Source organism: Toxorhynchites rutilus, chromosome 3 (assembly GCF_029784135.1).
Source record: "Toxorhynchites rutilus septentrionalis strain SRP chromosome 3, ASM2978413v1, whole genome shotgun sequence".
Lineage (NCBI taxonomy): Eukaryota > Metazoa > Arthropoda > Insecta > Diptera > Culicidae > Toxorhynchites > Toxorhynchites rutilus.
Window position 1 is genome coordinate 221,537,587 of NC_073746.1, and position 26,392 is coordinate 221,563,978.

The 26,392-nt window shown below is 39.0% G+C and overlaps 1 protein-coding gene across 15 annotated transcripts in view; it reads right to left on the reverse strand.

Moving 5' to 3' along the window:
- The window catches only part of LOC129779662 (RIMS-binding protein 2), a 196,369-nt gene that overhangs the window by 72,559 nt on the left and 97,418 nt on the right, over nt 1-26,392 (reverse strand). For all 15 annotated transcript variants that reach the window (XM_055787258.1, XM_055787255.1, XM_055787254.1 and 12 more), the window contains 4 exons: nt 2,276-2,813; nt 2,084-2,201; nt 1,800-1,951; nt 1,487-1,678 (listed from right to left, as the gene is read on the reverse strand). In XM_055787258.1, coding sequence (XP_055643233.1) covers nt 1,487-1,678; nt 1,800-1,951; nt 2,084-2,201; nt 2,276-2,813 — 1,000 coding nt within the window. The remainder of the gene's footprint in view (nt 1-1,486; nt 1,679-1,799; nt 1,952-2,083; nt 2,202-2,275; nt 2,814-26,392) is intronic.

Below are 26,392 nucleotides of genomic sequence, written 5' to 3' on the forward strand. Positions count from 1 at the left end.
GGCTAAATGGAAATTCAACGAAGAAATAAAAAGGGTATAACAGGTGAAGTGCATAAGCACAGTCGCCCCCGAACTAGTCGCCGGTGACTGACACCGAGTTTTCGCTCAGGCTGCGTTAGTCGCCGGTGACTGACAGTATAAAATATTATAATAAAGGTAACTAATATAAGCATACAAGCTTATAAGCATTTCCTTACGAACAAAAATAGCTTCCAATATGATAAGAAACGATGGCCCTAATACGTTTAAAAATTTCCATAGAGTCGCTATAAAACCGTGGCCATCAACGTGTTAAAAGTGTTCATAGTTTATGATCGATATCTGAATGCGAAGGAAAAAGTCTGGTGCGCGTTGGCAGTGCAGTTCAGTTGTTTATTTGAAGGGAACCAAATGAACGGAAGACGCTGACAGCTGCAGAAGCTGATATATGAGTGATACTCCAATCAACTACTGTAGTAGTAAAATTAAAAAAATAACCAAAAAGTTATTCTAAAAATTTCGATGCATTCTAAAATAATATCCGAAGTGATACACAAGTGGACTGAATAATATAATTTTAATTCGACGTCGAAGATGCGATCGTGTCCTAGGTACAACTCCTTAAGATTTTTGTGATTTTACCAATATTTATAGATTTTTGCATTCAAAGCAGTTTTACCACTGCCCTCAGCTGGCAAAGCGGTATTAATGCTCAAATCTTTGCACCCCAAACGCTACGCTTTTGTTTACGAAATTTTGAACTTGTACTCCAGTGCAGATGCAGAAATGATGTGTATAAATACAGAACCACTCTCCACTAGACGTCATGAAAATCGACGCCTTGCCTCCACCGAATATGCACCACTATGTGCGATACCTGTTTCCCATTCTTACTTTCTATCGAGCAAAACAGCTGTTTCTGACATCAGCATTGAGAAATATTGTTGTCTGCTAGCTGGAGCGAGACTGTGACTTGAATGTGATGATCATGGTTTGAATTCCAGAGACTTTAAATTTTCTCAGTTCTTTCGCTTCTAGCCTTGAAAAAAACCCGTTTTGGAAAACTAAATTAAACTCTCGGCCTGCAAAACTGCCCTTTGGTCACTAGCTGGATGACTGATGAATCGTGAATAATGAGAAATCGTGAATAGCTTGTTTATACTCGATGAACTGAAAACGCTGCATTTTCTATTTCTATTTCATAAAAACTTGTCCTGTTTTATAATTTGGCACCATTACTGAAAATCGTAGCTACGTTGAACAAAATAGGTAATCGTTTCATAGGTTTTCGTTATTGTTACAAATATATAATAGTTCGAAATAAAGTAACATTAGATGGGTCAACTGAAAGAGCCAACCGGAAGAGCCCTCCGGGCCATTCATTCCAGAATAGCTTTTTTGTATTCAAAGCAATAATCGAACAAAATCAATAAAATATAGCGTTTAGGATAACAGTTTTCAAGAAGAGACTAAACAGACACAAGCACAGGAACAGGAAAACTCCTACCTGTGTCGGCTTCATCGTCAAACTCTTGACCTAAGTCAGTGTGGGTTTCGCTGATACGCGCCAAGTCTTCGGTTGTGTGCGGCACAAGGGGATTGTTCATGGGTAACGGCGCCGGATCGAGGGTAATGGGAGCATCGTCGGCGTCACGAAGCGTCGATACCACGGCCTGGTGAAATTCTAACAAGTCGTCACCTACGGTTGAAGGAAAAACATATTTTGTGTAACAATGAGTTCCGGGTTATTTATAGCGAGATGGCGGTCATGGCGGTCGTTCGCTTACGTTGATGACTTCAAAGGAAATGAGATGACTAACCTACTAATCTTTGCACGAAGGATGCCGGCACGAGACCCCTCCTACCATCTAACAGTTCGGCGTCCAGATAGCCACCCTGTGGCTCACCGTTGCCCCAGACTAACAAATAATCACCTGCACATAGCGCCAATTCACCTTCAGAACCTTCCACACTAGAGAGCGTAACATGGGAAGCGAATTAAAAAAAGTTTTTTTTATTTAGCGTGTAACGTCTTCAATTCGGCTCTGCATTATGAGCCAACTAGAAAAATAATTGAAAATAGAAAGTACAATGGAATACTCACTCTGGCGGGTCATAGGAAAATCTTGCTATAAATACACAACATCTACCTTTTCCCGGTATATCTAACATATCCACTTGTGGTTCACCGGTACCGTTTAGTGTTAAACCGTGCGTTCGTGCTATGGGCGAATAGAGCGTTTTTGAGGAACGAAAACTACAAATGAAAGAGCTAACAAAAGTAGCCATCACTTACCGTCTAGTTCCATTCCAATTAAGGACCGATTTTGAGTGTGCATGAAGGCAGGATTGACACCATCAATACCGGAGTAACTGTCCAAGCCCCAGTTGTTCGGTGGAATGGGTGAACACGGTGTACCCCCTCGCTGGCCATACCGTGTCAGTATGTCTAGCTCGTCCAGCGGTTTTATCTTAGAACTAATACCACCGGAGGACAGTAGTGGATTGGTGTAGGTCGAATACGACGTGTTTGTGTTCAGATTGGTGAGGTTAGTACCCAACGAATTCGACAGTGGATTGGTTGAGCTTAAACCTAACCCTGTACCGGCTCCGTATCCGGAACCCAATCCCGTTAAACTCGAAACTCCGGTTGTGCCAACACCAGAGGTGCCTATCGTCCCGAGTACACTCGCGAGTCCTCCGGTTGTAGCCGAGTGCGTTGGAAATGAGTACGATGAAGCGACGGGTGCCACGCTCAGTCCTAGGGTGTAACTGGCTGATCCCGATGGTATCGAATGGGTGTTGTGTAATGACAGGACGGGCATTGTAGAGCTCTGTAAAGATGAATTGTAGTGTTAGAATGAGAGCTTCGGTTGAATATAAGAGCTCGAATAATCGGTTGAGAAGATTGAGGTTTTGTGTGCTTTTAATGATATGGTCTAGCATTTGTGTTGTGCTTGACATGGAATCAAAGTATGAAATTAGGCGAATGCTGAACCATGATACATGATAATATAACAATTATGTGAAGAAAATATGAAATGGAAGTCGAATCTCATGTTTCATTGAAGTCAGTAAATGTAATTGTTCAGATCATACAATATTACATTCATGTCATTTGCTTGGAATCAAGTAAATTTGTATTGATGGAACTATATGCAACATCTAAATGTGAATGTGTTAGTCGACTTTCTGCTTCGTAAATTGAAAAAAAGTACTTCATATCCAGTTCGTCCATAATAACGGCACAACTGAGATGGAAGTGAGGGAGCAATGTGAGAAGTAGTAGTAATGCTATGAATCATAGGAATGATTCCTAGTTGTATGCGGGAATTGAACCAAGGCCGACTAGAATGCAAGGCTGCTGCTACGCTATTCACACAGCCATTGGTACTGTTGCATAAATGCGTGATAATATTACTCCACATTATAAAATGAAGTGGGAAAGTGTTTCCTAACAGTAAAAAGGAGAACATGAACGTGAATCTATATCCTTCTCGGTTTGGGCCGTGTATGTGGCAAAGTTTGCGGAAAGCTTTGATGCGTGCTCATTTGTAATGTATCTCTTGTTTCGCTCGCTTAAAACTTAATGCAATATTTGCACTACTTTGAAATCGTTACAAAACATCCAATTTTTTTTTTTTCGTTGAAGCAAAAAATTAACTTCGTACATAATTTATTGGATTCTTCAAAACTTTCGGTTTGCGATGCGATCATTATTTATAGAATTACTAGCTAACCCGGCAAACTTCGTCCCGCCCATTTACTTGATTAATTCTCGAGTAATGCAGAAATTTGTGTTTTATTTGTATGGCAGCCACCCCTAAGAGAGGGGGGAGGGGTATCTAACCACCATAGAAACATTCATTGCACCCTAAAGTTTCCATATGCCTAATTTGGTTTAATTTGCTTGATTAATTCTCGGGTAATGTAAAAATTTGTGTTTCATTTGTACGGCAGCCCCCTCTAAGAGAGGGGGAAGGAGTATCTTAACACCATAGAAACATTTATTGCATCCTAAAACCTCCACATGCCAAATTTTGTTTCATTTGATTGATTAATTCTCGAGTAATGCAGAAATTTGTGTTTCATTTGTATGGCAGCCCCCCCTTTGAGTGGGGGAAGGACTGTCTAACCATCATAGAAACATTTATTGCACCCTAAAACTTTCACATGCCAACTGTGGTTTCGTTTGATTGATTAATTTCCGAGTAATGCAAAAAATTGTGTTTCATTTGTATGGCAGCCCCCTCTAAGAGAGGGGGAAGGAGTATCTTATCACCATAGAAACATTTATTGCATCCTGAAACCTCCACATGCCAAATTTGGTTTCATTTGCTTGATTAATTCTCGAGTAATGCAGAAATTTGTGTTTCATTTGTATGGCAGCCCCCCCTTTGAGTGGGGGAAGGACTGTCTAACCATCATAGAAACATTTATTGCACCCTAAAACTTTCACATGCCAACTTTGGTTTCGTTTGCTTGGTTAATTTCCGAGTAATGCAGAAATTTGTTATTCATTTGTATGACAGCCCCCCCTTAGAGAGGGGGGAGGGGTCTCAAAATATCACGAAAACCTTCCCCGGCCCCAAAAACCCCTACATACCAATTTTCATGTCGATCGGTTCAGTAGTTTCCGAGTCTATAAGAATCAGACAGACAGACAGACATCACTCCATTTATATATATATATATATATATATATATATATATATATATATATATATATATATATATATATATATATATATATATATATATATATATATATATATATATATATATATATAGATTCATCAATAAAGACAAACGGATAATTATTCATTCAAACATAAATCTCTCTGTATGAAAACGTCTTACGGGAACATTCTAGCAATCACATAAAAGCTGTTTGATAAGATTATTTGGATTTATGATTGAGTTGATTTGTAAAAGTGTTCGAATAACAGAAAAAAACGATTTGATTTCATCCCAATATTTTTGTTCGCTACATCGACACACACCCTGATGAAAATGTATCCGTAAAATATTTCGAAACTTTGAAGCTTTAAAATGATGTATACCTCTTCTTTATGAGTTCATTTTTCACGAAGTTACAACATTTCAAAAATCTCCCAAAAAATTCGACTTCGCACTTTGGTTTTCATTTTTTTTGACGAGTTTTTATCACTTTTTCATTACTTTGAAAAATATAATACGAAACGCCGCTTTTTCTCTACCTACGCAATATACGAGTTTTTGGATATCAGTAGTACAATTGTGATCATTTTAATAACACTTTTCAGAATCAATAAATATAGCTGTAAACAGTACATTGGATGAATGTTTTTCGGGAAACTGACTTTCGGGTAAACGTGGCACAAACTCATAGCAAATATCACGGCAGTATTTTTCCAGTTGACATACACACGGTCCAAGGCATTGTGTGTTTGTCCCGTCACCATCATTATTGAACATTTCACCACCATCATGTTGTGTGCGTGTGATGTAAAAAGTACACAAGCACTTTCCACCAGACGGCATAAAAACCGACGCATTGCATCATTTCACCGAGTTCTATCTTGGATATGAAGTTGCGAGCAAATCGTTGTTGATCGTTCACTGACAAGAGCCAGACTGTGTAACAAAAAAGAGTCAGTTTTAAATTCCAGAGGCCTTTCAATTTTTTCATTTTATTCGCTTTGTAAAAGCCCAATTAGGAAAACATAACCTAAGCTCTCAACCTCGAGGAAAGCCGAGGAAATAATTATTAACGTCACATTTTTTATAAAGCCGTGTCTATAACTGCGGATATTATTTAATAATGCTACGAAAATTTTAAAATAACCATTCTACCGGTTTGGTCGCTCTAAAATGTTTTTTTTTATTGTAGAATCATTTGACGATAATTGTTTGATGATTCATTCTTGTGCTCGCAGAACAATACATGCTCGAGATAAGTGCAGCTGTCATCCTTAGTGGAGAAAGTTTTGCTACTGGCAAGCGAAAGCACATACAAAATTCTAGAACGATATTTACTTTCTTGGTGACTGAATGAACGAAATAAACTCTACCTGGTAATCTCAATAACCTCGAAAGGAGTAGCACTGCTTCATTATAATGAAGATTAGCGCGAATGTAATCCTAGTTCAAGGCAGTTCGGCGACTAGCAAATAAATTAATAACTTAATATAACTTATTGAATAAGTTGGTGTTCTCCGAATAATTTTTGGTGCACAACCTGCTTTACCATAGCGTCAGTTCAATGCATTGATGACAGAAAACAAAAATGTTAACCGCTTGGAAAAAGGCTGAATATTTGCCTAAGCAGAGATTCATTACTAATACCCTAGCGTAAATATTTCCCTCCCGTTATCTTCCCTCCTTGTTTATATTTATCATTACGAATGCATAATTTGCAACACAAAAGAATCGTCAATCATAGCATATAAAACTAGGCGATTGTTACATCGTTACAGGGCTAATGCACACGGGAGCAGATACAAATGGTGTGTACGTACGCACACAAATATCCATATATCGATGGCTTGAAGCCACTAAATATACTCTTCTCTTCTCAACAGAAGCCCTTTTGTTAATATTGCCAATCTAGATTAGCTTAACCGTCATCCTTTGAGGAGAGTGTTTTCCTACCGTCATGCGAAACCAAATCACTGACAAATTCCACATTTATGACATTTATTTTCTTGGTGAGCTGACGATAGCCTAGCTTGATGGTTCCCTACACAATTGGGTAGCTTAGAAACTTAATGCAATGGCGTCAGTTTGATGCAATGATTGCAATGCTAGAGACATCAATGAGTGAGTAATTTGGTCGCGTCCACAGATCAATCCTAAACGAAGACATGTGATGACGCATAACAAGGAAGAACAAGCGATATTCATTGCTTTCAATACATAACGATACTGAAAGTTTGCCTTCCTTCCTTAGCTTGAATCTTTAAACTTCTTCAGTTCATTCGTCTCTAACCTTCAAAAAGGCCCTTGGAAAACCTTATCCATCATATTATTCCTTCACCCCCATTGCCTTGAGAAAGGCATTCGATCCTTCGCCGCCGACAGTCGATTTCCTCACGAAGAATGAAACTTTTCCTCAGCGAGATCAACTGTTTATATTCTAGACAAATATTTCCCTTCGTTTTTCTTCTTTTCCTTTTTTTCTTCTTTTTTTTTCTTTTTTTCCTTTCACGGAGAATTCACATCTTACGATTTTCCCTTCGTTGCTCGTCGATAAGTTGCTCGTTATTGACAGCTCTGTACGGGAAGCACACAAATGGACAGAACAAATATATGGGGAAATGGGAATGCTTCCAATTTTCATCAATTTAAACCATATACATACTATGGGATTGCAATGTATAGCATATCAAACAAATCTTAGGTAATCTCCGATTCGTTTGGTATGTAAATCGCCAAAATCCGTTCGCGGCAAAATTAGTTATTAACGTTAACTTTATTTCACAAAAACGTGACCTGTTGTCTGATTTGGCACCCGTAATGAAAGACGTAGTTCTACGTCAAAAATAACTAGGAGAGTATTGTAGTTGATCACGGAGAATGGAGTTGCATCCACATAAGTTTTTTCTTTAATTTAATACTAAAATTATATTAGAAGAAATTCTAATTTTACAACACCAGATGGAAAAACACTTCAACCTATTAAACATTACGTAAAATAGATATAAACTACATGTAATCTTCATTGAATCTCGGACACGCAATGATACGCAAAAATGTGGAGACGTCTTGTCTAGACAGTTTTTTTTGCGCATTCTCTATGTTTCTATGCATTCTCATTTACACATTTTCATCCGAAAACATTTAATTTCACCGAGATTATTCTCCAGAAGACTGTTATTTCAATACAACATCCGAACCATTATGGAAACGTACACTCATATCTTGTTAATGTCGCGTTCGCAAATATTTATTCAAGATGAAAGAACACTATAACTGGAACACACTCTGCACACACAATTCAACCGTCAAACTGATCTTAATCAAACAACAGCCAAATCCAGTCTGGTACATGGCCCATCTTGGAGGCTGTTTTCCCCCAGCCCGATGAATCTCCAGAGAGATTTTTTTGACATTTTCATCCCTCTCGCAGCCTTTTTTTGTTCTTTTTCTTTCTCCTGGGGCGACAGCGGCGGAGCCTCGCTGAGAAGCACGTGACATTAGACTGTTTGAGAACTACAAAATGCGTACGTACAGAGCACACATCGATTATTTGAGAAACATCAGTAGAATTTATTATTTTAAGCTTGTTTGGACTGTTAGCTTTCTCCGGGAATTAACTTTGACTCGTCTTGTTAGTATAGCTACTGAATATGATAATAAGTAGTCTGATCTTGTAACTTATTTTTCTCATAGCTAGTACATCTAGTTTTCTGTTGTTCTGGAGAATATCAACAGAATAATAGGCACATACAAGGTAGGTTGGGCTGTTATGCTATTAATAACACTACAATGATCATATCGACTATCTCCGCTGTCCGGTTCAGCTGAACAATGGAACAGAATGAATACTCTTACGCCTAAATGGCTACTATGTAATTTACCATATGTATAGAAATGATAAATATTTAAGATGTACACTAGGATGGCAGCGAAAATGGTCATGTCAAATTTCAAAAACCGACCATGTACATTTTATTTATTGGCCCAAAAAATGACCTGTGAAAAATTTCAGCTCAATCGGACATGATTTAGGGGTGCCTCAAAGCTATCAAAGTTTTGATTTTTTGATATTCGAAAATCTTCCAAGGTGAGAGTAAAGGGAATTTGGAAAATCGAAAATTTTTTTTCGATGCCAAATGACTTAAAAATGCATGAAATGCACGTCGAAATCTGTTGTCATCTCGAAAAAAAAATTTAGCCGAAAATCGACTTTTTGAGACTTAGCCTCAGTGGCCAATAATCATAACTTTGAGTGCTTTGAGGCACCCCTAAATCATATCCGATTGAGCTGAAATTTTTGCACAGGTCATTTTTTTGGGCCAATAAACAAAATGTACATGGTCGGTTCTTTAAATTGGATAACTTTTTTTTTTCATACCTACATTGCCTCTCAGTCCCAAAAGGTCGATTTTCGGCCAAAAGTTTTTTTTTCGATATGACACCAGATCTCGACGTTTCATGCATTTTGAAGTCATTTGGCATCGAATTTTTTTTTTCGATTTTCCAATTTCCCTTGGAAGATTTTCGAGGATCAAAAGTTAAAACTTTGAGCGCTTTGAGGCACCCCTAAATGATGTCCGATTGAGCTGAAACTTTGCATAGGTCATTTTTTTGGGCCAATAAATAAAATGTACATGGTCGGTTTTTGAAATTCGATGATGAATTTTTTTCCATACATCCATTGCCACCCTAATGTACACGACTAAATTCTTCTCTGTTACAGCTAAAATGTTGATGAGCCTAAATGAATAAAGGAATGGGATTGAAATTCCAGAAAAAATTGTCTTTGTGAGTCTTTTTGAGGTCAGAGAATCAAAAATGTTTTCACCTCGATCTTACGCCTAATTTGTTATATCTTAGAGATAAAATAATGAATAGAATCATGAAAAAACATCATGTTGAAGGAAGTGTTTGACATGATGTTTGACATCATGGTGACCCTGAGTTTGAACTCACGATCGATCGCTTAGTAAGTGAACGCGTAACCAAGTGGCTACGAAGATACCCTTTAGGAAAGTCTTATGTCTGCTCTCTAGCAGGAGTGAAATTGAGGTTGACACTTACTTACTTGTTTGTGATAAGAAGTCTTTAAGCTTCGCAGTTCATTGGCCTAGAAGGCCTGGAGGTTGACAAGAGTGATGCAAAAAAATATTTTGTGGTGTCTTCAATTCCTTAATTTTTTTATTTCCTCTGAACAGAATGATATTCTTGTTTGATAACTAAGATTGTTTTTGCAATAGTATTGATGTACTTGAATTGTATTTTGTTGCTGCTCTTGTTGCTTTTTGTGTCGTTACAAATTCAGGAGTACAAATTGGGTCAATCAAAACATGGGATTCAGCCCGTTTAGATAATGCTTGGAAATGACCAAATATTCAATTGTTTATCTCAAGAAAAGTATAATTTCATTTATTTTAATAGATGCGTAGAAATATTTTTAATAAATTAAAGAGAACTGTCAAAATAGTAGAGTAGAATTTTCAAAGCATGTGTTGAATCAGCTTTTCGAAACGCAGATTAATGCTACAAATATTGTGTTTCGAGATGATATAGTTGTGCGAATTGGCTAAAGTCGCAACGTGTTCTAAGTCTGAGGTTTTCAAAATTATGCAGAAGTTTGTGTGACCTCAGTAAGCAGAGATGCCAACCTTTCTTATTTTTCATGATTTCCCAACTTTTAGGCACGATCCCTGATACGCAGTCAATGGACTACATAAAAAACTTTCAGGTCCGCACTAAAAATGCTTACCTTTCTTTCATTTATAATTTATCCATTCCGAAGCGACTCGCGTTATCGGATATACGTTGTCGACATTTTTATTAAATGGCTTTATTTAGCTTGACCCGTTTATATGTATGATTGTAACCTTGTACGTTTGTCTGTAGCGCTGTCCCATATTAATAGAAATATGACCCCCTTCCTGTTGACCGATTGATTTGAAATTTGGAACACAACTTTATCTCTGCTGTCATTCTAAAACTGCGTATTCCATGATCTTAAATCCAGTTTCAATTCCAATGCTCACCATTTCAGGACGGTGTGGTCAAAGCGAACTGTGCAGCAGAAACATTTTCTTAAAGGTACCCTGAAGCCGTGAACGCGTGACCATTTCGTTCTATGGGATTCGGTGCCGTGTCATTAGCCTCTCGCTAACCAAGAATAGCTGGAAAATGACTTTCAATGCTTTATCGCCATCCAGTCTAATCCAAATTGTAAATCCAAATAAAATCCTGAAATTGGAAACCTTTTTTCGACGTAGGACTACGTTTTCTAGTAAGGATGCCAAATCGGAAAACATGTCGAGGATCAAACTTTGAGAGCTTTGATGCACCCCTAAATCATGTCCGATTGAGCTGAAATTTTGCACAGGTCATTTTTTGGGCCAATAATCAAAATGTGTATGGTCGGTTCATTAAATTCGATGATAAATTTTTCTCCATTTATCCATTGCCACCCTAATGCAAGAGTCTGCGTTTTATATAAATCGGTTATCGTCGAAATAATAAACAGTTTATTTTTGCTTTAAGGTACTGCGATCATAATCTGTCTTATTTAGCTTTGAAACAAATGGGAGATATTTTATTCCAAACTCATTTTCCTTTTTTTTTCATACATACATTTATTGAATCTTCCATAATGTGGAAATAACAATATTTGGTTATACATTTAGTTCTAACATAATAAAGTATTACGTTTGTTGTCAATTCTTACAGTTAAAATTTCACATGTGTGCTGGAGCACAACACTAACGTTTGACCACGTTCAAATAATTAAGGTTTTTTTCTTCAGACGTGTTACCATAGGTTGACCGAGTCGCCTTGCTAGTGGATTTGGATGATTCTTCACCTTTTCCGCATATTTCCTCCTCGTTATATGAAGTTCTTCTTTAACCGTCGCCATCCCTAAGTCTCGATGTATGACACTATTGCGGATGTACCAAGGGGCGCCAGTAATTTGTCTTAGCAGTTTCGATATTACTTGCTGAAGCTGTTTACCATAGTTAACAGCCGTAATGCCAAATAGGTTTCAGCATGGATTTGTATAGAAGTAGTTTGAACTCTAGTTTTAATTTCGACTTCCTCCCGATTAGCCAATGTATTTGTTTTGCTCGCATGTTCAATTGCGTTTTCTTCGCATCTATGTATTTCTTCCAGGTTAGACGACGATCTAGATGTACACCAAGATATTTAATTTCATTCGATTGAGGTACTGCAGATCCATTGAACTTGATTTGTGGGCATGTGTTCTTATTAAGCGTGAACGTAACGTGGACACATTTTGTTTCATTTACTTTAATTCTCGATTTTTGAAGCAACTTTTCCACGACCGTTATGTGTTCCTGGAGATCCCGTGAAGCAATCGTTCTGTTTTTGTGACTGCTGAGAATAGCTGTGTAATCTGCGAATGTTGTAGTCATTAAGTTACGCGCGGTCGGGAGATCAGCTGTGTAGATGAGATAGAGAATTGGTCCAAGAACACTGCCCTGAGGAACGCCAGCATAAATTTCTTGCTCTGGTGATAGAGTTTGGTTATACCGAACATGAAACTTTCTTCCCAGTAGATAAGAACGCATAATTTCATATACTTGTGGTAGCATATTTTTTATTTTATAGAGCAGTCCTTCGTGCCAGACTTTATCGAAAGCTTGAGCTACATCAAGAAAAAGCGCTGAGCAGTATCCGCGGCCTTCATATACTTTACGAATTTCTTCTTTCAATCGGTGCACTTGTTCAATAGTGCCATGTTTTGCTCGGATACCGAATTGATGATTCGGGATTAATCTTTCAATCTCGGGCGCTGATTTTATCAGGATAATTTTGGTCCGCGGGAGGAATTATTGGTGTTGGAGGTTGGGAGAGTAGAGCATCCCTATACGATGTGCTAGGTGTAGGCGTGAAACCAGGAGGTTGGGGTTTCGGGTGTGTGGCTGAATTTACCGTTGGTTGCAGGGTTGGCTGATAGTTTGCAGGCCTGCTAGTTGCAGCTTTTTGTCGAGATTCTTGCGGTTTTTTCTTTAATGTTGTATATACAGGACACCCCCTGTAGTTTGCAGTGTGGTTGCCACCGCAGTTGCTGCATTTTTTTGCTTCTGTTGCTGTTCTTGAGACTGGGTATTTTTTTGTCTCATGAATGCCACTGCAGACTACACAGACTGCTGGAAGGTTGCAATAACCTTTGGTATGCCCGTATTCTTGGCAGTAGTGACACTGCACAGGGCCAGTCCGTTTGTGCGGCTCTTCGAACATCACTACACGATTTAAAAGTCGGGTGACTATATACATTGGATGCACTTCACCCGGTTTCAATTTCCTCATTGATGGCTCTAGTTCTACTCTATAGAGCGGCTGTGGTTTTTTTAGTCGGTTCAACATATAACCGAAGCCACATCAAAACCTTTATCGGTTAGAACGTCTTTTATGTCATCGGGTGAAACACCCTGTTCTATGCCTTTCAGCACCACAGTTAGACCTTTCCAAGCTTTTAAGCGGTAGGTGTAACAGAGAGTTTTTTCCTTTTTTAAGAGTTTAACGCGTTCACAATTTTGCGATAATCGTCAATCGTATTGCACTGTGCGTTCACTAATGTTTCCGCGTTGCACATTGCGGCACAGAAAATTGTTGCTACCGATAGCTTTTTTAACTAGGTTAATCGCGTTTCTAGTTACCACCTGACGCAGGTAAAGCGGTGCGGGCTTTGGTTCTACAGTTTTTTGCTGTGCGTCGTTCACCGGAGCAAGGGCATCGAACCTATAGCTCAGAGGAATAACTGTGTTGGCTGTAGTGTTTGTTTTTTTTGCTGCGTTGCCAGTGTTTGCACTATTGGGACTCATTTTTCTTTTAAAATAGCGATCTATCCCTGTTTGCAATTTTTTTTATCGTCTATTGGTTTCTTCACATTTAAGATGAAATTACTATTTTCCGGCGATTTGTTCAAAGCGGGCTCACTTTCAGCGCGGGTTAACGAGTTCTCTACCACATCACTTTTTTTCGGCGTTCTGTAAAGGCCAGATTTTACAAACGGATTGACTTGTTCTCCGTTCATTTCACTACGAGGATACTTCGTCCTTCTCACTCTCTACTAACACTCTTGAAGGAGCGCCAGAAGCGAGCGCAAAATAAAGTGCGAACGCGTACACTATCGCAACGAACGAACTTGCCACGGGCTTGAGGGGTGAAAGAAAGACTGGACTGCTCAGCTCAATAGCCAAGCAGCGAATGTATGTACCAAAAATGTATTAGACTTTCTTGCAGCGCAGCGGAAACAATCTTAACCTGTGCAAACTACCATTACACTTTCATTGATGATATTATGCACACCAGCGCCTTGTGATCACCATCAGCATCGCTGAATCATGCTAAAAATATTTTCGAAATTAACACTCATCATTCGTATACAGATATCAATACGGATTTTCTTAAAAATACTAAGATCAAAATATTTTGTCTGTTCAAAAATACAGATTTTATTATTATTTTATTATGAATCTCATTTCTCACATATTTGTTCTGATATTTCTGTGCTCACCTATTAGTGCAGTGCCGTTCATAGCAACTATAGCTATAGCAGCTCATGCAGTTGTGTGACACTGTTTTTATATACCAGTAGCTGACCTGGCAAGCTTCGTTCGGCCCAAAATTTGGCACCATTTGCTTGATTCCTTCTCAATTTATGCAGAAGTTTCTGTTTCATTTGTATGGGAGCCCCCTTCCCCTTAGAGAGGGAGTAGGTCTGTCAAACCACCATAGAAACATTTATTGCTCCCTGAAACCTCCATACGCCAAATTTGGTTCGATTTGTTTGATTAGTTCTTTGGTTATGCAGAAATTTGTGCTTCATTTATATGGCAGCTAAGGGGGAGCTAGTATCGAATCACCATAGAAACGTTTACCGATCTCTAAAACCTCTATATGCCAAGTTTGATTCCATTTGCTTGATTAGTTCTCGAGTTATTCAGCCCCTCTCCCCTTTAGAGAAAAGGGAGGAGTGTTAAACCATCATAGAAACATTTATTGCCTCCTAAAATCTCCATGTATTTGTATGGCAGCCCCCCACAGAGAGGGGGAGGAGTGTCTATTCGTCATAGAAACGTTTCGTGCCTACTAAAACCTCAACATGTCAAATCTGACTCCAGTTGCTTGATTAGTTCTTGAGTTATGATTAGTTTTGAATTATGCTTCATTTGTATGACAGCCCCCCATGGAGAGGGGGGGGGAGTGTCTCTTCACCATAGAAACATTTACTGCACCCTAAAACCTTCACATCCCAAATTTGGTTTCGTTTGCTTGACTAATTCTCGAGTTTTGCAGACATTCGTGTTTCATTTGTATGACAGCCCTCCCTCAGAGGGGGGAGAAGTTTCTATTCACCATGGAAACGTTTCGTACTCTCTAAAACCTAAGTTATGTAGAAATTTGTGTTTCGTTTGTATGGCCGCCTTCCCTTAGAGAGGGGGCGGAGTGTCTAACCACCATAGCAACATTTAATGCACCCTATAACCTCCACATGCCAAATTTGGTTTCGTTAACTTGAATAATTCTCGAGTTTTGCAGACATTCGTTTTTCATTTGCATGGCAAATCATTTGCATGGCTTCCCCCCCCCTCAGGCAGGGGGAAGGAGCCTTAAACTATCATAAAAACCTTCTCCGGTCCATATTATTCCATTCTCTCTTCGCTTCATTTGGCGAACAGACAACAGCAACACACAAAGGTTTCGCCCGACTCGAAGTCTGAGCGGATCGAAGGTGTGTTGTGAATGAATGATATCACACCGCAGTGCAATTTTAATGTTTCATGTTAATGTAAAACTTTTTTTTTCTCTATTATAGTGACTTTCAACACATTTTGGCTGGTTCTTCACTTTTACTTCCACTTTTGGAAGAATGTCGGGAGTGAGAATTGAACTCGTGATGTTTAGCGTGACAGATATGTTGCCACCCGCACACCACGCCGCTGTGTTTGTGTATGATTGAATCAATCGTACGTATTGTTTACGCGTTGTCAAAGGTAGATGATGGTGGTGGTGGAACAAATATATCACAGTTATGAATCGCTTGTGGACAGAGTGTATGTCAGCTGCAAAAAGACCGCCGCGGTAGATGTTGATTTTGATCTTCTAAAAGAAGAATTTTTGCGATGCATGTTCAGTGCAGTGTGCATTGACAAACACGAAAGGAAAGGAAACATCTCGCGAGGGGAAGAGTGTATAATGAATCAACCATCTTTAGCTTTTTCTTAAAAACCACGCCAATAATCACGGCGTACTCCTACGTCTACAATGCGCTGGCTTATGTCATCCGGGAAAATTTTGAGGAACAAATTCTTAATCGGCCGCGTTATGGAAAATTGTTCATTTTCGGGAACGTATGGATCAGCGATTTCCACCGAAGGCACCCGATTTCCAAGCTGCAAGCTGCGAGTAAAAGTTGAAGTGTAAAGGAAAATGTTGCGGAAACTGTCGCATCCTTTCTCACCGTGAGAGAGAATATTAACTGAAAGGATAAAATCCGTAGTGGTTTTAATTGTTAATTAGTTAAAATCAGTAATACTTCAAATTATTTAAGTTTAAAAATGTTTTAGGTCTCACTACTGCGGTGTTCTTTGCTCCACGCTAGAATTTCATGCTTAGATAAGAAAATAGTTGTGAACACGTCACTATCCGCACTTATATTTCTATGAGAAGAGCAAAACAAATTGCGAACATTAATTACTGTGATCTATTATTTCGAGGGCATGTCAGAAAGCAAAGTTTCCACTTTATCTTAGTTTGAGCACACCAAATGTATGCTCTCATTTTCTGAACGACACGTATCGTTTTCCCTCGTCCTGTATCAGTCTTTGGGATCGTCATCCCCATCGTTATTGACATCGTGTTTGCCATAATAATCGTCTTTCTGTGACGACATTGGTGGCATCAAAAAGCTGCCATTGCTCCCCACTCGACGACACTCGAGCAGTAATAGAATTCCGACTGAGCAGATATTAGAACGTGCACGGAGGATAGTCGCCACCGAGCAAGTTTTGCAAAAGCGGGGTCTTATTAAAAAATCAAATCAACGGCAATGCTGTGGGAAGCGGCAAAAACCTGCAGCTCATACAAAACAGTCTGAATGTATTAAAGAAACTAAGAGAGTCTAATAATAAAGAGAAAGAGTTGTCACAATGTCTGTTTCAAAAGCAAACTTTTTTACGCAGTGGTTCAACACTTTGACTTTACACCGAATTATAATGTCGGACAAGGGTTTCAGCATTTTGTAATACTTAAACTTCATCTTCAAATCTAGCCTCAAATCAAAGTTTACAATAATACTTACATAATGCATCAACACACAAAAATGTACATGCGGCCACCCACAAAAAAAAACTTCTGCAAACAGACTCGAGCCATCGCAAAAATGCCCACAGCAGCGTGTTTGAAATTGATATCGAAAAAACATGTTCGCCGGAGAAGAAAAGTCAGCCAAATAACCTTGGCTTGCGGTTCGGCTCGATCCAAAGACAATAAAGTTGGAATGAATTGAATGGCTCATTTGATTCACTTTGCTGCTGTGTGCCCCCTCCCCCTCCTTCGCTTAGCCTGCGTTTTTAGCTCTTCTTCTTCTATGTGTGGCGACTCGAACCCTGGAATTTGTGGATCCTGCGGTGGGTCTTGTTTACTTTATGGATTATATTAATGCAGAGCATTTTGATTGAACATGTTGACACTACTGAAGCGTTCAAGGAGATTTCTTCGGAAATATCAAATGTTATTCAGCCACAGATAGAAACATTTGGATAAATCGTAAATGATGAAATAATATAGGATATGAGGAATGTACGTAGTGTTTTCCTTCATTGTCGTATGAAACTGGATTTACACAGATTGCGACATTTAAATCTATTCTAAAAATCAAAGTTATTCTTTATTTTTTCACAGTATATGTTAATATCCAGAGTTTTGTTTCATACAAAAAAAATAATCAGATAGTTAATTTATCCCCTCCTCTATCCATACACTGAGCAAGTCAATTTATGAAACACATCATGGCTAATACAAATAAAGAAACGGGTATGTTCTAATTGAATCATTGAAAAGCTTACATGAACACGGGAATTCTAAAATCTCACAAAAACATCTAAAAGAACAGTTCCGTCCTCAGGAACGTTTTCAAGAAGTGTCTCTTTTGTGTAGTTTCGGGTTAAAACACTTTCGTCGCCACGTCACCCAAATAGGGGTGACACTTTCCTCGTTCAAATTAAATAGTATTTTTAGAAGGAATTTGATAAAATAGGCACCTAAATGTGGCTACAAGATGTAGCGCCGTCCTGTTGGCACCAGTAATTGTCCAATTCATTTTCACGAACAAATGGCAATAAAAAATCGATTATCATTGTCCGATAACGCTTCCCATTCACGGTTACCGTTGCTCCATTTTCGTTTTCAAAGAAGTACGGGCATAAATGCCACACCACACAGTAACTTTTTGGTCGTAAAGAGGTTGCGTTTCGATGAATTGAGGGTTTTCAGTAGCATAAAACCGACAATTTTGTTTATTCACTCCTCCATTCAAGTTGAAATGCGCCTCATCAGACATGATGATTTTTTGCCAAAAGCCACAATTGAGAAGTTATTTTGAATGTACAGCTGAACAATTCCAGCGCGTTGTTTAAGTGTGTATTGTTCCATGGTTAAAATTGTACTGAAATGACGCTTCCAACGCGGTATGACATTTGTTAATCTGACATCTCTGTCAAAAGTTATGGGGTTGCCAGATGCTTCCACTTTAAATGGCCCACCCTGTACATCGTTCGGTCGGTAGAGTGTAAACAATGAAGCTCCTGATAAAGTTCCTCGTTTGGCAAGCAATCTGTGCAACTGAGGGGTGAAAAGTGGCGTTTTCGTATCTACTGCAACCATGAACCAGAAAATTTATCAAAAAATGTCATAAAAAATGGTTCCTACTTTTTGACGCAGAATCACGTCTTTCGGGAATATATTGGGGCCGATCACGAACGTCACTTCACGGTGAAAACGAAATGAAACGCATACAAATTGCTTCCAATTCATTTCGTTTTCACCGTGAAGTGACGTTCGTGATCAGGCCTATTGTAAAACAAATGAGTACAAATTGAAAAATGAAATCTGCCGCATCGCGAAAATTATTCAAACTGGCATATAAAAGTTATCAACACCACGAATACATCATTATCGGCCAACGCCAACAAATCTTATTAGCAGGAGGCAGAACAGACACCAAAGATTAATGTTCTAGCGCTTAAGTAAACACTTAAGCATAAATGACGCCATGTGGTAAATGCGACCGACGAAAATTGTGCAGCCACAGATAAGGACTCGGGTTGAGATATTAAAACGGTTACACGAAATAAGGAACGAAAGGAAACAGAGATAGGCAGATAGGTTAGATTGTAAGATTGTAATAAAATCAGTTCTGTCGTAACCTTAACAGGAGCAACATTGCTCAGTAGTTTTAGTTTTCATAATCCGATATCCTTTCGGAACTTAACTTACATACTTGGCAAATGCTTACGAATTAGTTTGGATAAATAAACGATGAGTGTATGCATATTATTCGACTATTATAATACGAATATACGATTTACGATTTTTAGATATACACGATGTATACTTTTATCGATATAATATACCATTGTGATTTGATCCCGCTTTATATACCACTTACAATATGCCAAATAGCCATTATTTTCTGAGCAAATTTAACGCATGAAAATTAGTTAAATCTTCATACATTCGCTAAAGTCTGAACGCTATATGAAAGTTGTATCTCCACTGTCGATTATCGATACTATACCACTCATTATGGAACTCAAATATTATAACACTAGTCTTATTTATTCAACTTGGCAAGCCGTGTCCAATAAATTGAAGGTCGAAAAAATCGATTTTCTTTTTTTGCATTTCTAAGAAGCTTATGCCCACAGAAATGTTGTCCTAAAAGAATTTTTCGATATTTGATTTCGTTGTAAAGTTATAGCCAAAAGTATGAGGTCATCTCAAGGGTCATCTATAGTATTGCTGTACGAATTTTTGAACGCGTTTTTCTCGAAACCATGTTTTTTCAGCTGGAGGTATCGATATCTCAGGATCTACTCGACCGATATGGCTGAATTTTTTTTCAGCATGCAAAAATGAATTATCTAAAGTGTTACATAGCCGTTCTCACTCTTTCGATTTTTTATGAGCTTCTAAACAGTGATTATTCATTAAAAATAATTGATTTTCAACAAAAATGGTCGCCCTTTTGGCAATTTTACGATTTTTCAAAAACTCCTATGTAACGCTAACACTAAATGTAACGCCATGTCCTAAAGTTCCAAAATATTCATCGGAATTCGTTCAGAAGTATAGCTTCAGAACCGATACCACCAGCAGGGTACCGATTTTCAAACAGCTTCTACGCATCCAGCTGGCAACAGCGTAATAATCAATATTCGTGCACTTAAAAAACGGAGAATACATTTTCAAATATACCTTAAACAATAATCAAAATACCCACTTCACTTTATTCCTAACATTCGGAAAAAAAAATCACGAAAATTTCTCATTTTTCGACTTTTCAGACAGGGGTCCTTTCTTGTAAAATTAATTTCAGAATCAAGGGACATCCCTACCATAGGTTAGTATATTTTACTCGATAACATAAATAAACTTGGATGTGTCATATCTGAAGACTGTGGCTAGAAAAGCTCACATTACCAATTGTTATTGTTACTATAAGGCAATACGGAGGTAACAGTTTTGATATAATTGTAATACGTGCATTTTCGCCGGAAAAATGTAACCGATAATTGGCTTACGAATCGTGGTTCTGCTTGACATATATGTTTACTAATTTCTTCTCGTAGCTAAATCAATAAATAGCGCGGTAGAAGCACGATTGGTTGCATTTATCAAATCATTATATCCACTAATTATTTCTCTCAGTGTAGTTTTTATTCAGCGCTTCCATATTTTTCAATTAATAGTTTTTGAGTGCATCCATTGACGTTCCCCTCGGATTAACGTTTAAAAAGTCAACCCAGTTAGCGAGCGGAATTCGTTAACTGGGCTGCGCTCTTCGCCGCCGTATATGTTTGTTTCATACAAAAAAAAAACAGATTTATCCCCTCCTCTATCCATACACTGAGCAAGTCAATTTATGAAACACATCATGACTCATATCAATAATGAAACGGGTATGTGTTAACTGAATCATTGAAAAGCTTACAACTCCCACAAAAACATCTAAAAGAACAGTTGCGTCCTCAGGAACGTTTTCAGGAAGTGTCTCGTTTGTGAAGTTCCGGGTTAACACTTTCGTCGTCCCGTCACCCATATATGGGTGACACTTTCGTTCAAGCTGAATAGTATTTTTAGTAGGAATTTGATTGAATAGGCACCTAAATGAAGCTACAGGATGCGTAGAATGTGAAATCCTAGCCATATTATTATAATGTTTATACTATACTTTTCATTAATTTATAGTACGGATGGTTTGTACTGCAGTTTTTTTTTTGCGAAACCCATATAATATGACTTTGGCATGTGTTATTGTTGTCAATTTGTCTTCAAATTAAGAAAAATATTGCTAGATCATGTAAAAGTTGTCTACAAACTAAGTTTGATCTTCATTTGATAATTTATTCGCTAGTTGTGCCTTGCAAGAAACTCAAAAATGTAGCGTTGGGTGACTAACGTGTTTTTGTTTTTTTTTTATTAAATCGTTTATTTTTACAGGCTCAGTTACATAAGTTTAAAGGAGCCAAACTCCTATTTGTATAGTTACAAGTATACATAAACATTTTTTATTAATTCTAATGTTAATGAAGTAGAGAACCGATTACTCGCGGCTTGCTCGAGTTTAGAAGGGTGACATTTTGTTTCAGGAAAAGGATGGGATATAAGGATATGTTGACAATGTTCACTCTCACATTCGCACTCACATTCATCATACTCAATTCTTAAGCCTATCTTATATCTAACATGTATTTACATTTCACCTTATTCTATTGTTAGTAAGAAGGGATTTGATTTCTCGCGAAGGGAAAGGAAAAGGAGAATATAAGGATATAAGGACAATCACACACGAAGATTGATAGCTTTTAGGAAGACATATATTTGGGACATGTAATCAAGGTCTAAACCAGCTAACACATCTCTCACCGGCACATTGGGCTGCCTTCCTCTAGCCCGAAGAGAGTTTTCTAAATTCGATCTGGCAACAAGATACTCCTCGCACGACCAAACAACGTGTTCGATGTCGTGGTAACCTTGGCCACAAGCACAGATATTGCCATCGGCAAGATTAAAACGAAAGAGTAGCGCGTCTAACGAACAGTGATTGGACATGAGTCGAGAGAAGGTGCGAATAAAGTCCCGACTTAAGTCCAGACTTTTGAACCATGGTTTGAGGCTAACCTTAGGGATAATCGAGTGAAACCACCGGCCCAATTCATCTTCGTTCCATTTACGTTGCCAGTTAGCGATGGTATTTTTACGAACTAAAGAATAAAATTCATTGAAAGCGATTTGACGCTGATAAATATCGCCTTCAATTGCACCTACCTTTGCCAATGAGTCAGCCATCTCGTTACCCGGAATTGAGCAATGTGAAGGGACCCAGACAAAGGTAATGACATAACAGCGTCTGGATAAAGCACTCAAAATTTCTCGTATTCTCTCAAGGAAGTACGGCGAGTGCTTTTCCGGCCTCACTGAACGGATAGCTTCGACAGAGCTAAGACTATCCGTTACAATGTAATAGTGTTCAACAGGTCGTGAGGCGACGCTGTCCAGCGCCCAATGTATTGCTGCCAATTCAGCAATATACACAGAGAAAGGATTCTGAAGACTGTGGGAGGTGCTAAAAATTTCGTTGAACACTCCAAATCCTGTGGACTCATTCATAGAGGACCCATCAGTAAAGTACATATTATCACAATTGACACGCCCATATTTTGCATTGAAGATCGTAGGAATGATCCCCGATCGATGATAATCTGGAATTCCATGGATTTTCTCCTTCATGAACAGATCAAAATGTACAGAGGAATTGATGTAGTCAGGAAAACAAACACGGTTGGGAGTATACGAAGAAGGATCAACCTGCATGGAGATGAATTCATGATATGAGCTCATGAATCCTGAATGAAAATTTAGCTCGATAAGCTGCTCAAAATTTCCGATCACCAATGGGTTCATAACCTTACACCGGATGAGGAACCGAAGAGATAATAAATTGAAGCGATCTTTTAGTGGGAGTACGCCTGCCAAAACCTCGAGACTCATGGTATGCGTTGAGGGCATACATCCCAACGCAATACGGAGACAAAGATACTGAATTCGCTCGAGTTTAATGAGACGTGTTTTGGCAGCTGATTGAAAACAGAAACTGCCATACTCCATCACTGAGAGAATAGTTGTTCGATACAACATTATAAGATCTTCGGGATGGGCTCCCCACCATGTGCCGGTAATTGTACGGAGAAAGTTTATTCTTTGTTGACATTTTTTACTCAGATACCTAATATGGGCCCCCCAAGTACATTTGGAGTCGAACCAGACCCTAAGATACTTGAATGACATAGCATGAGTGATCGGTTTACCCAAAAGTTGAAGCTTTGGTTTTGCTGGTCTATGCTTCCTAGAAAAAACCACCATCTCTGTTTTCTCCGTGGAGAATTCGATCCCTAGCCCAATGGCCCAGGTTGAAAAATTGTTCAAAGTATCTTGTAAGGGTCCTTGCAGGTCGGATTCGTTTGATCCTACGACAGACACCACTCCATCATCTGCAAGTTGTCTTAAGCTGCAATTTTGTGTAAGACTATTGTCGATGTCGCTTACATAGAAGTTGTACAAAAGGGGGCTTAAACATGAGCCCTGGGGGAGGCCCATGTAGGAGACCCGATTTACTGTCGAATCCCCGTGAGAAAAGTTCAACTGTTTCTCACAAAGCAAGTTATATAACATATTATTCAACAGAGGCGGCAGACCCCGAGAGTGTAATTTGTCTGACAAAACCTCTATTGAAACAGAATCAAAGGCCCCCTTTATGTCCAAGTGTTGTTTTTTTCCGGCGTAAGCCATTTGAATTTCTGAAGAAAGCAACGCAAGACAATCATTCGTCCCCTTGCCCCTGCGGAACCCATATTGTGTATCTGAGAGTAAGCCATTCGTTTCAACCCAACGATCAAGGCGAAACAAGATCATTTTCTCCAACAATTTCCGTATACGAGACAGCATTGCTATTGGGCGGTACGAATTGAAGTCGGACGCGGGTTTTCCGGGTTTTTGAATAGCTATAATTCGCACTTGTCTCCAATCATCTGGAACAATATTATGCTCCAGAAACCGATTGAATAAGGACCGTATCGTTAATTATGGGTACGCTCAAAACACAGCTTTATTTCAAATATTGCATTTATTTTTCAGTTCTGATATCAAAATATTGTATCTTATGAATGAAAGAAAGGAGTAACAGTAAAAAATAATCAAGATTCTGATTTTCGCGCCAATGATCGCACCTGCTTCTTGATGTCCCTCATTAGGTTCTGGACAACCGTCTCATCGACTTGTTTGCTCACATTTATCCAATCCTTTTTGAACTGCTCAAGGTCATCGGCTGCCTTGTCCTTCTTCCGCAGTCGTCCCTTCATCAAAGCCCAAAATTTTTCAATAGGTCTTATTTGCGGACAATTTGGAGGATTCATCTCCTTTTCCACAAAATCGACATTATTCTCGCGATACCAATCCAAGGTCAAACGTGCATAGTGGCATGATGCCAAATCAGGCCAAAATAGTGTCGGACCAGTGTGCTTTCGGATGAGCGGTAACACACGCTTTTGGAGACATTCTTTCCGGTAAATTTCACCATTCATATTCCCGAGAGTGAAGAAAGGAGATGATTTCATGCCACATTGACAAACAGCTTGCCAAACCAGCACTTTCTTACCGAATTTTTCGCAAAAAATTGACTTCTCCGCGTTCGGGACATCTGTTCCTTGCTTTACAGTGTAAAACTGTGCCCCAGGAAGAGTTTTGTAGTCCAGTTTGACGTAGGTTTCATCATCCATGACGATGCACAGTTCGCGTTTGCTTAAAATCCCATCGTAAAGCTTACGGGCACGGGTTTTCACGGAACTTGCCTGAATTTGGCTGCGTTTGGGACATTTTTGCTTTCTATATGCCTTCAGTGAGTTACGTTCTTTGGCACGTTGAACCATACCGATTGATGTTCCACACTTTTTTGCGCAATCCCGTATCGATAATTCCTTTTTTCTTTCAAATTGCCTGCAAATCTTTTTATCCAAGTTTGGCTTGGATGGCCCAGGTTTTCTGCCGCGACCGGGTAGATCCTTCAATGTATTATACATACCAAATCGCTTGATAGCGTTTTGGACCGCATGGACGCTTACTCCTTCCGCCTTCGCCAATTTTCTCATTGATATTCCTGTTTCGGAGCAGTATCTGGTCACAATGGATTTTCGTTTTTCTTCTGTTAGCACTCTCATGATTGCACTTTTAGGAAAAAACGATCTTTTAACAATGCTAACTGAACGCTAACTGTGTCAACAACAGGAGAAAAATAAACAGCTGTCAAAACAAGCTATAGTCTTTTTCAGACGGAGACTCTAAGGCGTACCCATAAATAACGATACGGTCCTTAAATTCAACAAGCGATGTTTCGCCACATCAGGGAGGTTTTTCAGCAAGTTGAACTTAATTCTATCCGATCCCGGAGCAGAATTGTTACAAGAAAGGAGAGCAAGAGAGAATTATACCATCGAAAACTCGGAATCAAGATCGTACCTATCTTGTGGTTTACCTCGAACAATTTTTTGCACAGGTGCGGAATCAGGACAAACCTTCCGTGCAAAATTAAAAATCCATCGATGTGAATATTCCTCGCTTTCATTCGATGAAGAGCGATTTCTCATGTTTCGAGCCACTTTCCATAATTTTTTCATTGACGTTTCTCGTGATAAACCTCCCACGAAATTTCGCCAATAAGCACGTTTTTTCCCTTTGATCAAATTTTTGAACTGTTTCCCAAGGGCTAAATACGTTTGAAAATTTTCAGGGGTTCCACGTTTCCGAAAAGCTTTAAATGCATTCGATTTATCCTGATGAAGCTTGGAACATTGGCTATCCCACCATGGATTGGGAGGCCTTCGACAAATGGTGGAGCCTGGGATGGGTTTCGTTTGAGCGCGAACCGCGCTGTCATAGATCAAACGAGAAAGGAAGTTATTCTCCTCCAATGGAGGTAAAACATCTCTGGAATTGATGGCTAGAGCAATCGCGTCCGCATATTTTTTCCAGTCAATGTGTCTTGTGAGGTCATATGCCATGTTTATAGATTCAGAAGAATTCGACCCAATGGTGATGGAAATTTTGATTGGCAAGTGGTCACTGCCGTTGGGGTCCTGGATTACATTCCACTTGCAATCTCACGATAGTGAATTCGAGCAAAGCGAGAGGTCAAGAGCACTTGGGTTAGCAGGAGGTTTAGGTACACGTGTTGTTTCCCCAGTGTTCAAAACGGTCATATTGAAGCTGTTACAAAGGTCATATATCAACAATGAACGATTGTCGTCGTACTGTTCCCCCCAGGCAGTTCCGTGAGAGTTGAAGTCTCCCATGATCAATTGTGGCTCAGGAAGGAGTGAGCACATGTCAACAAGTTGATTGCGGCTAACCGCAGCTCTCGGAGGCCAATACAAGCTGACAATACAGA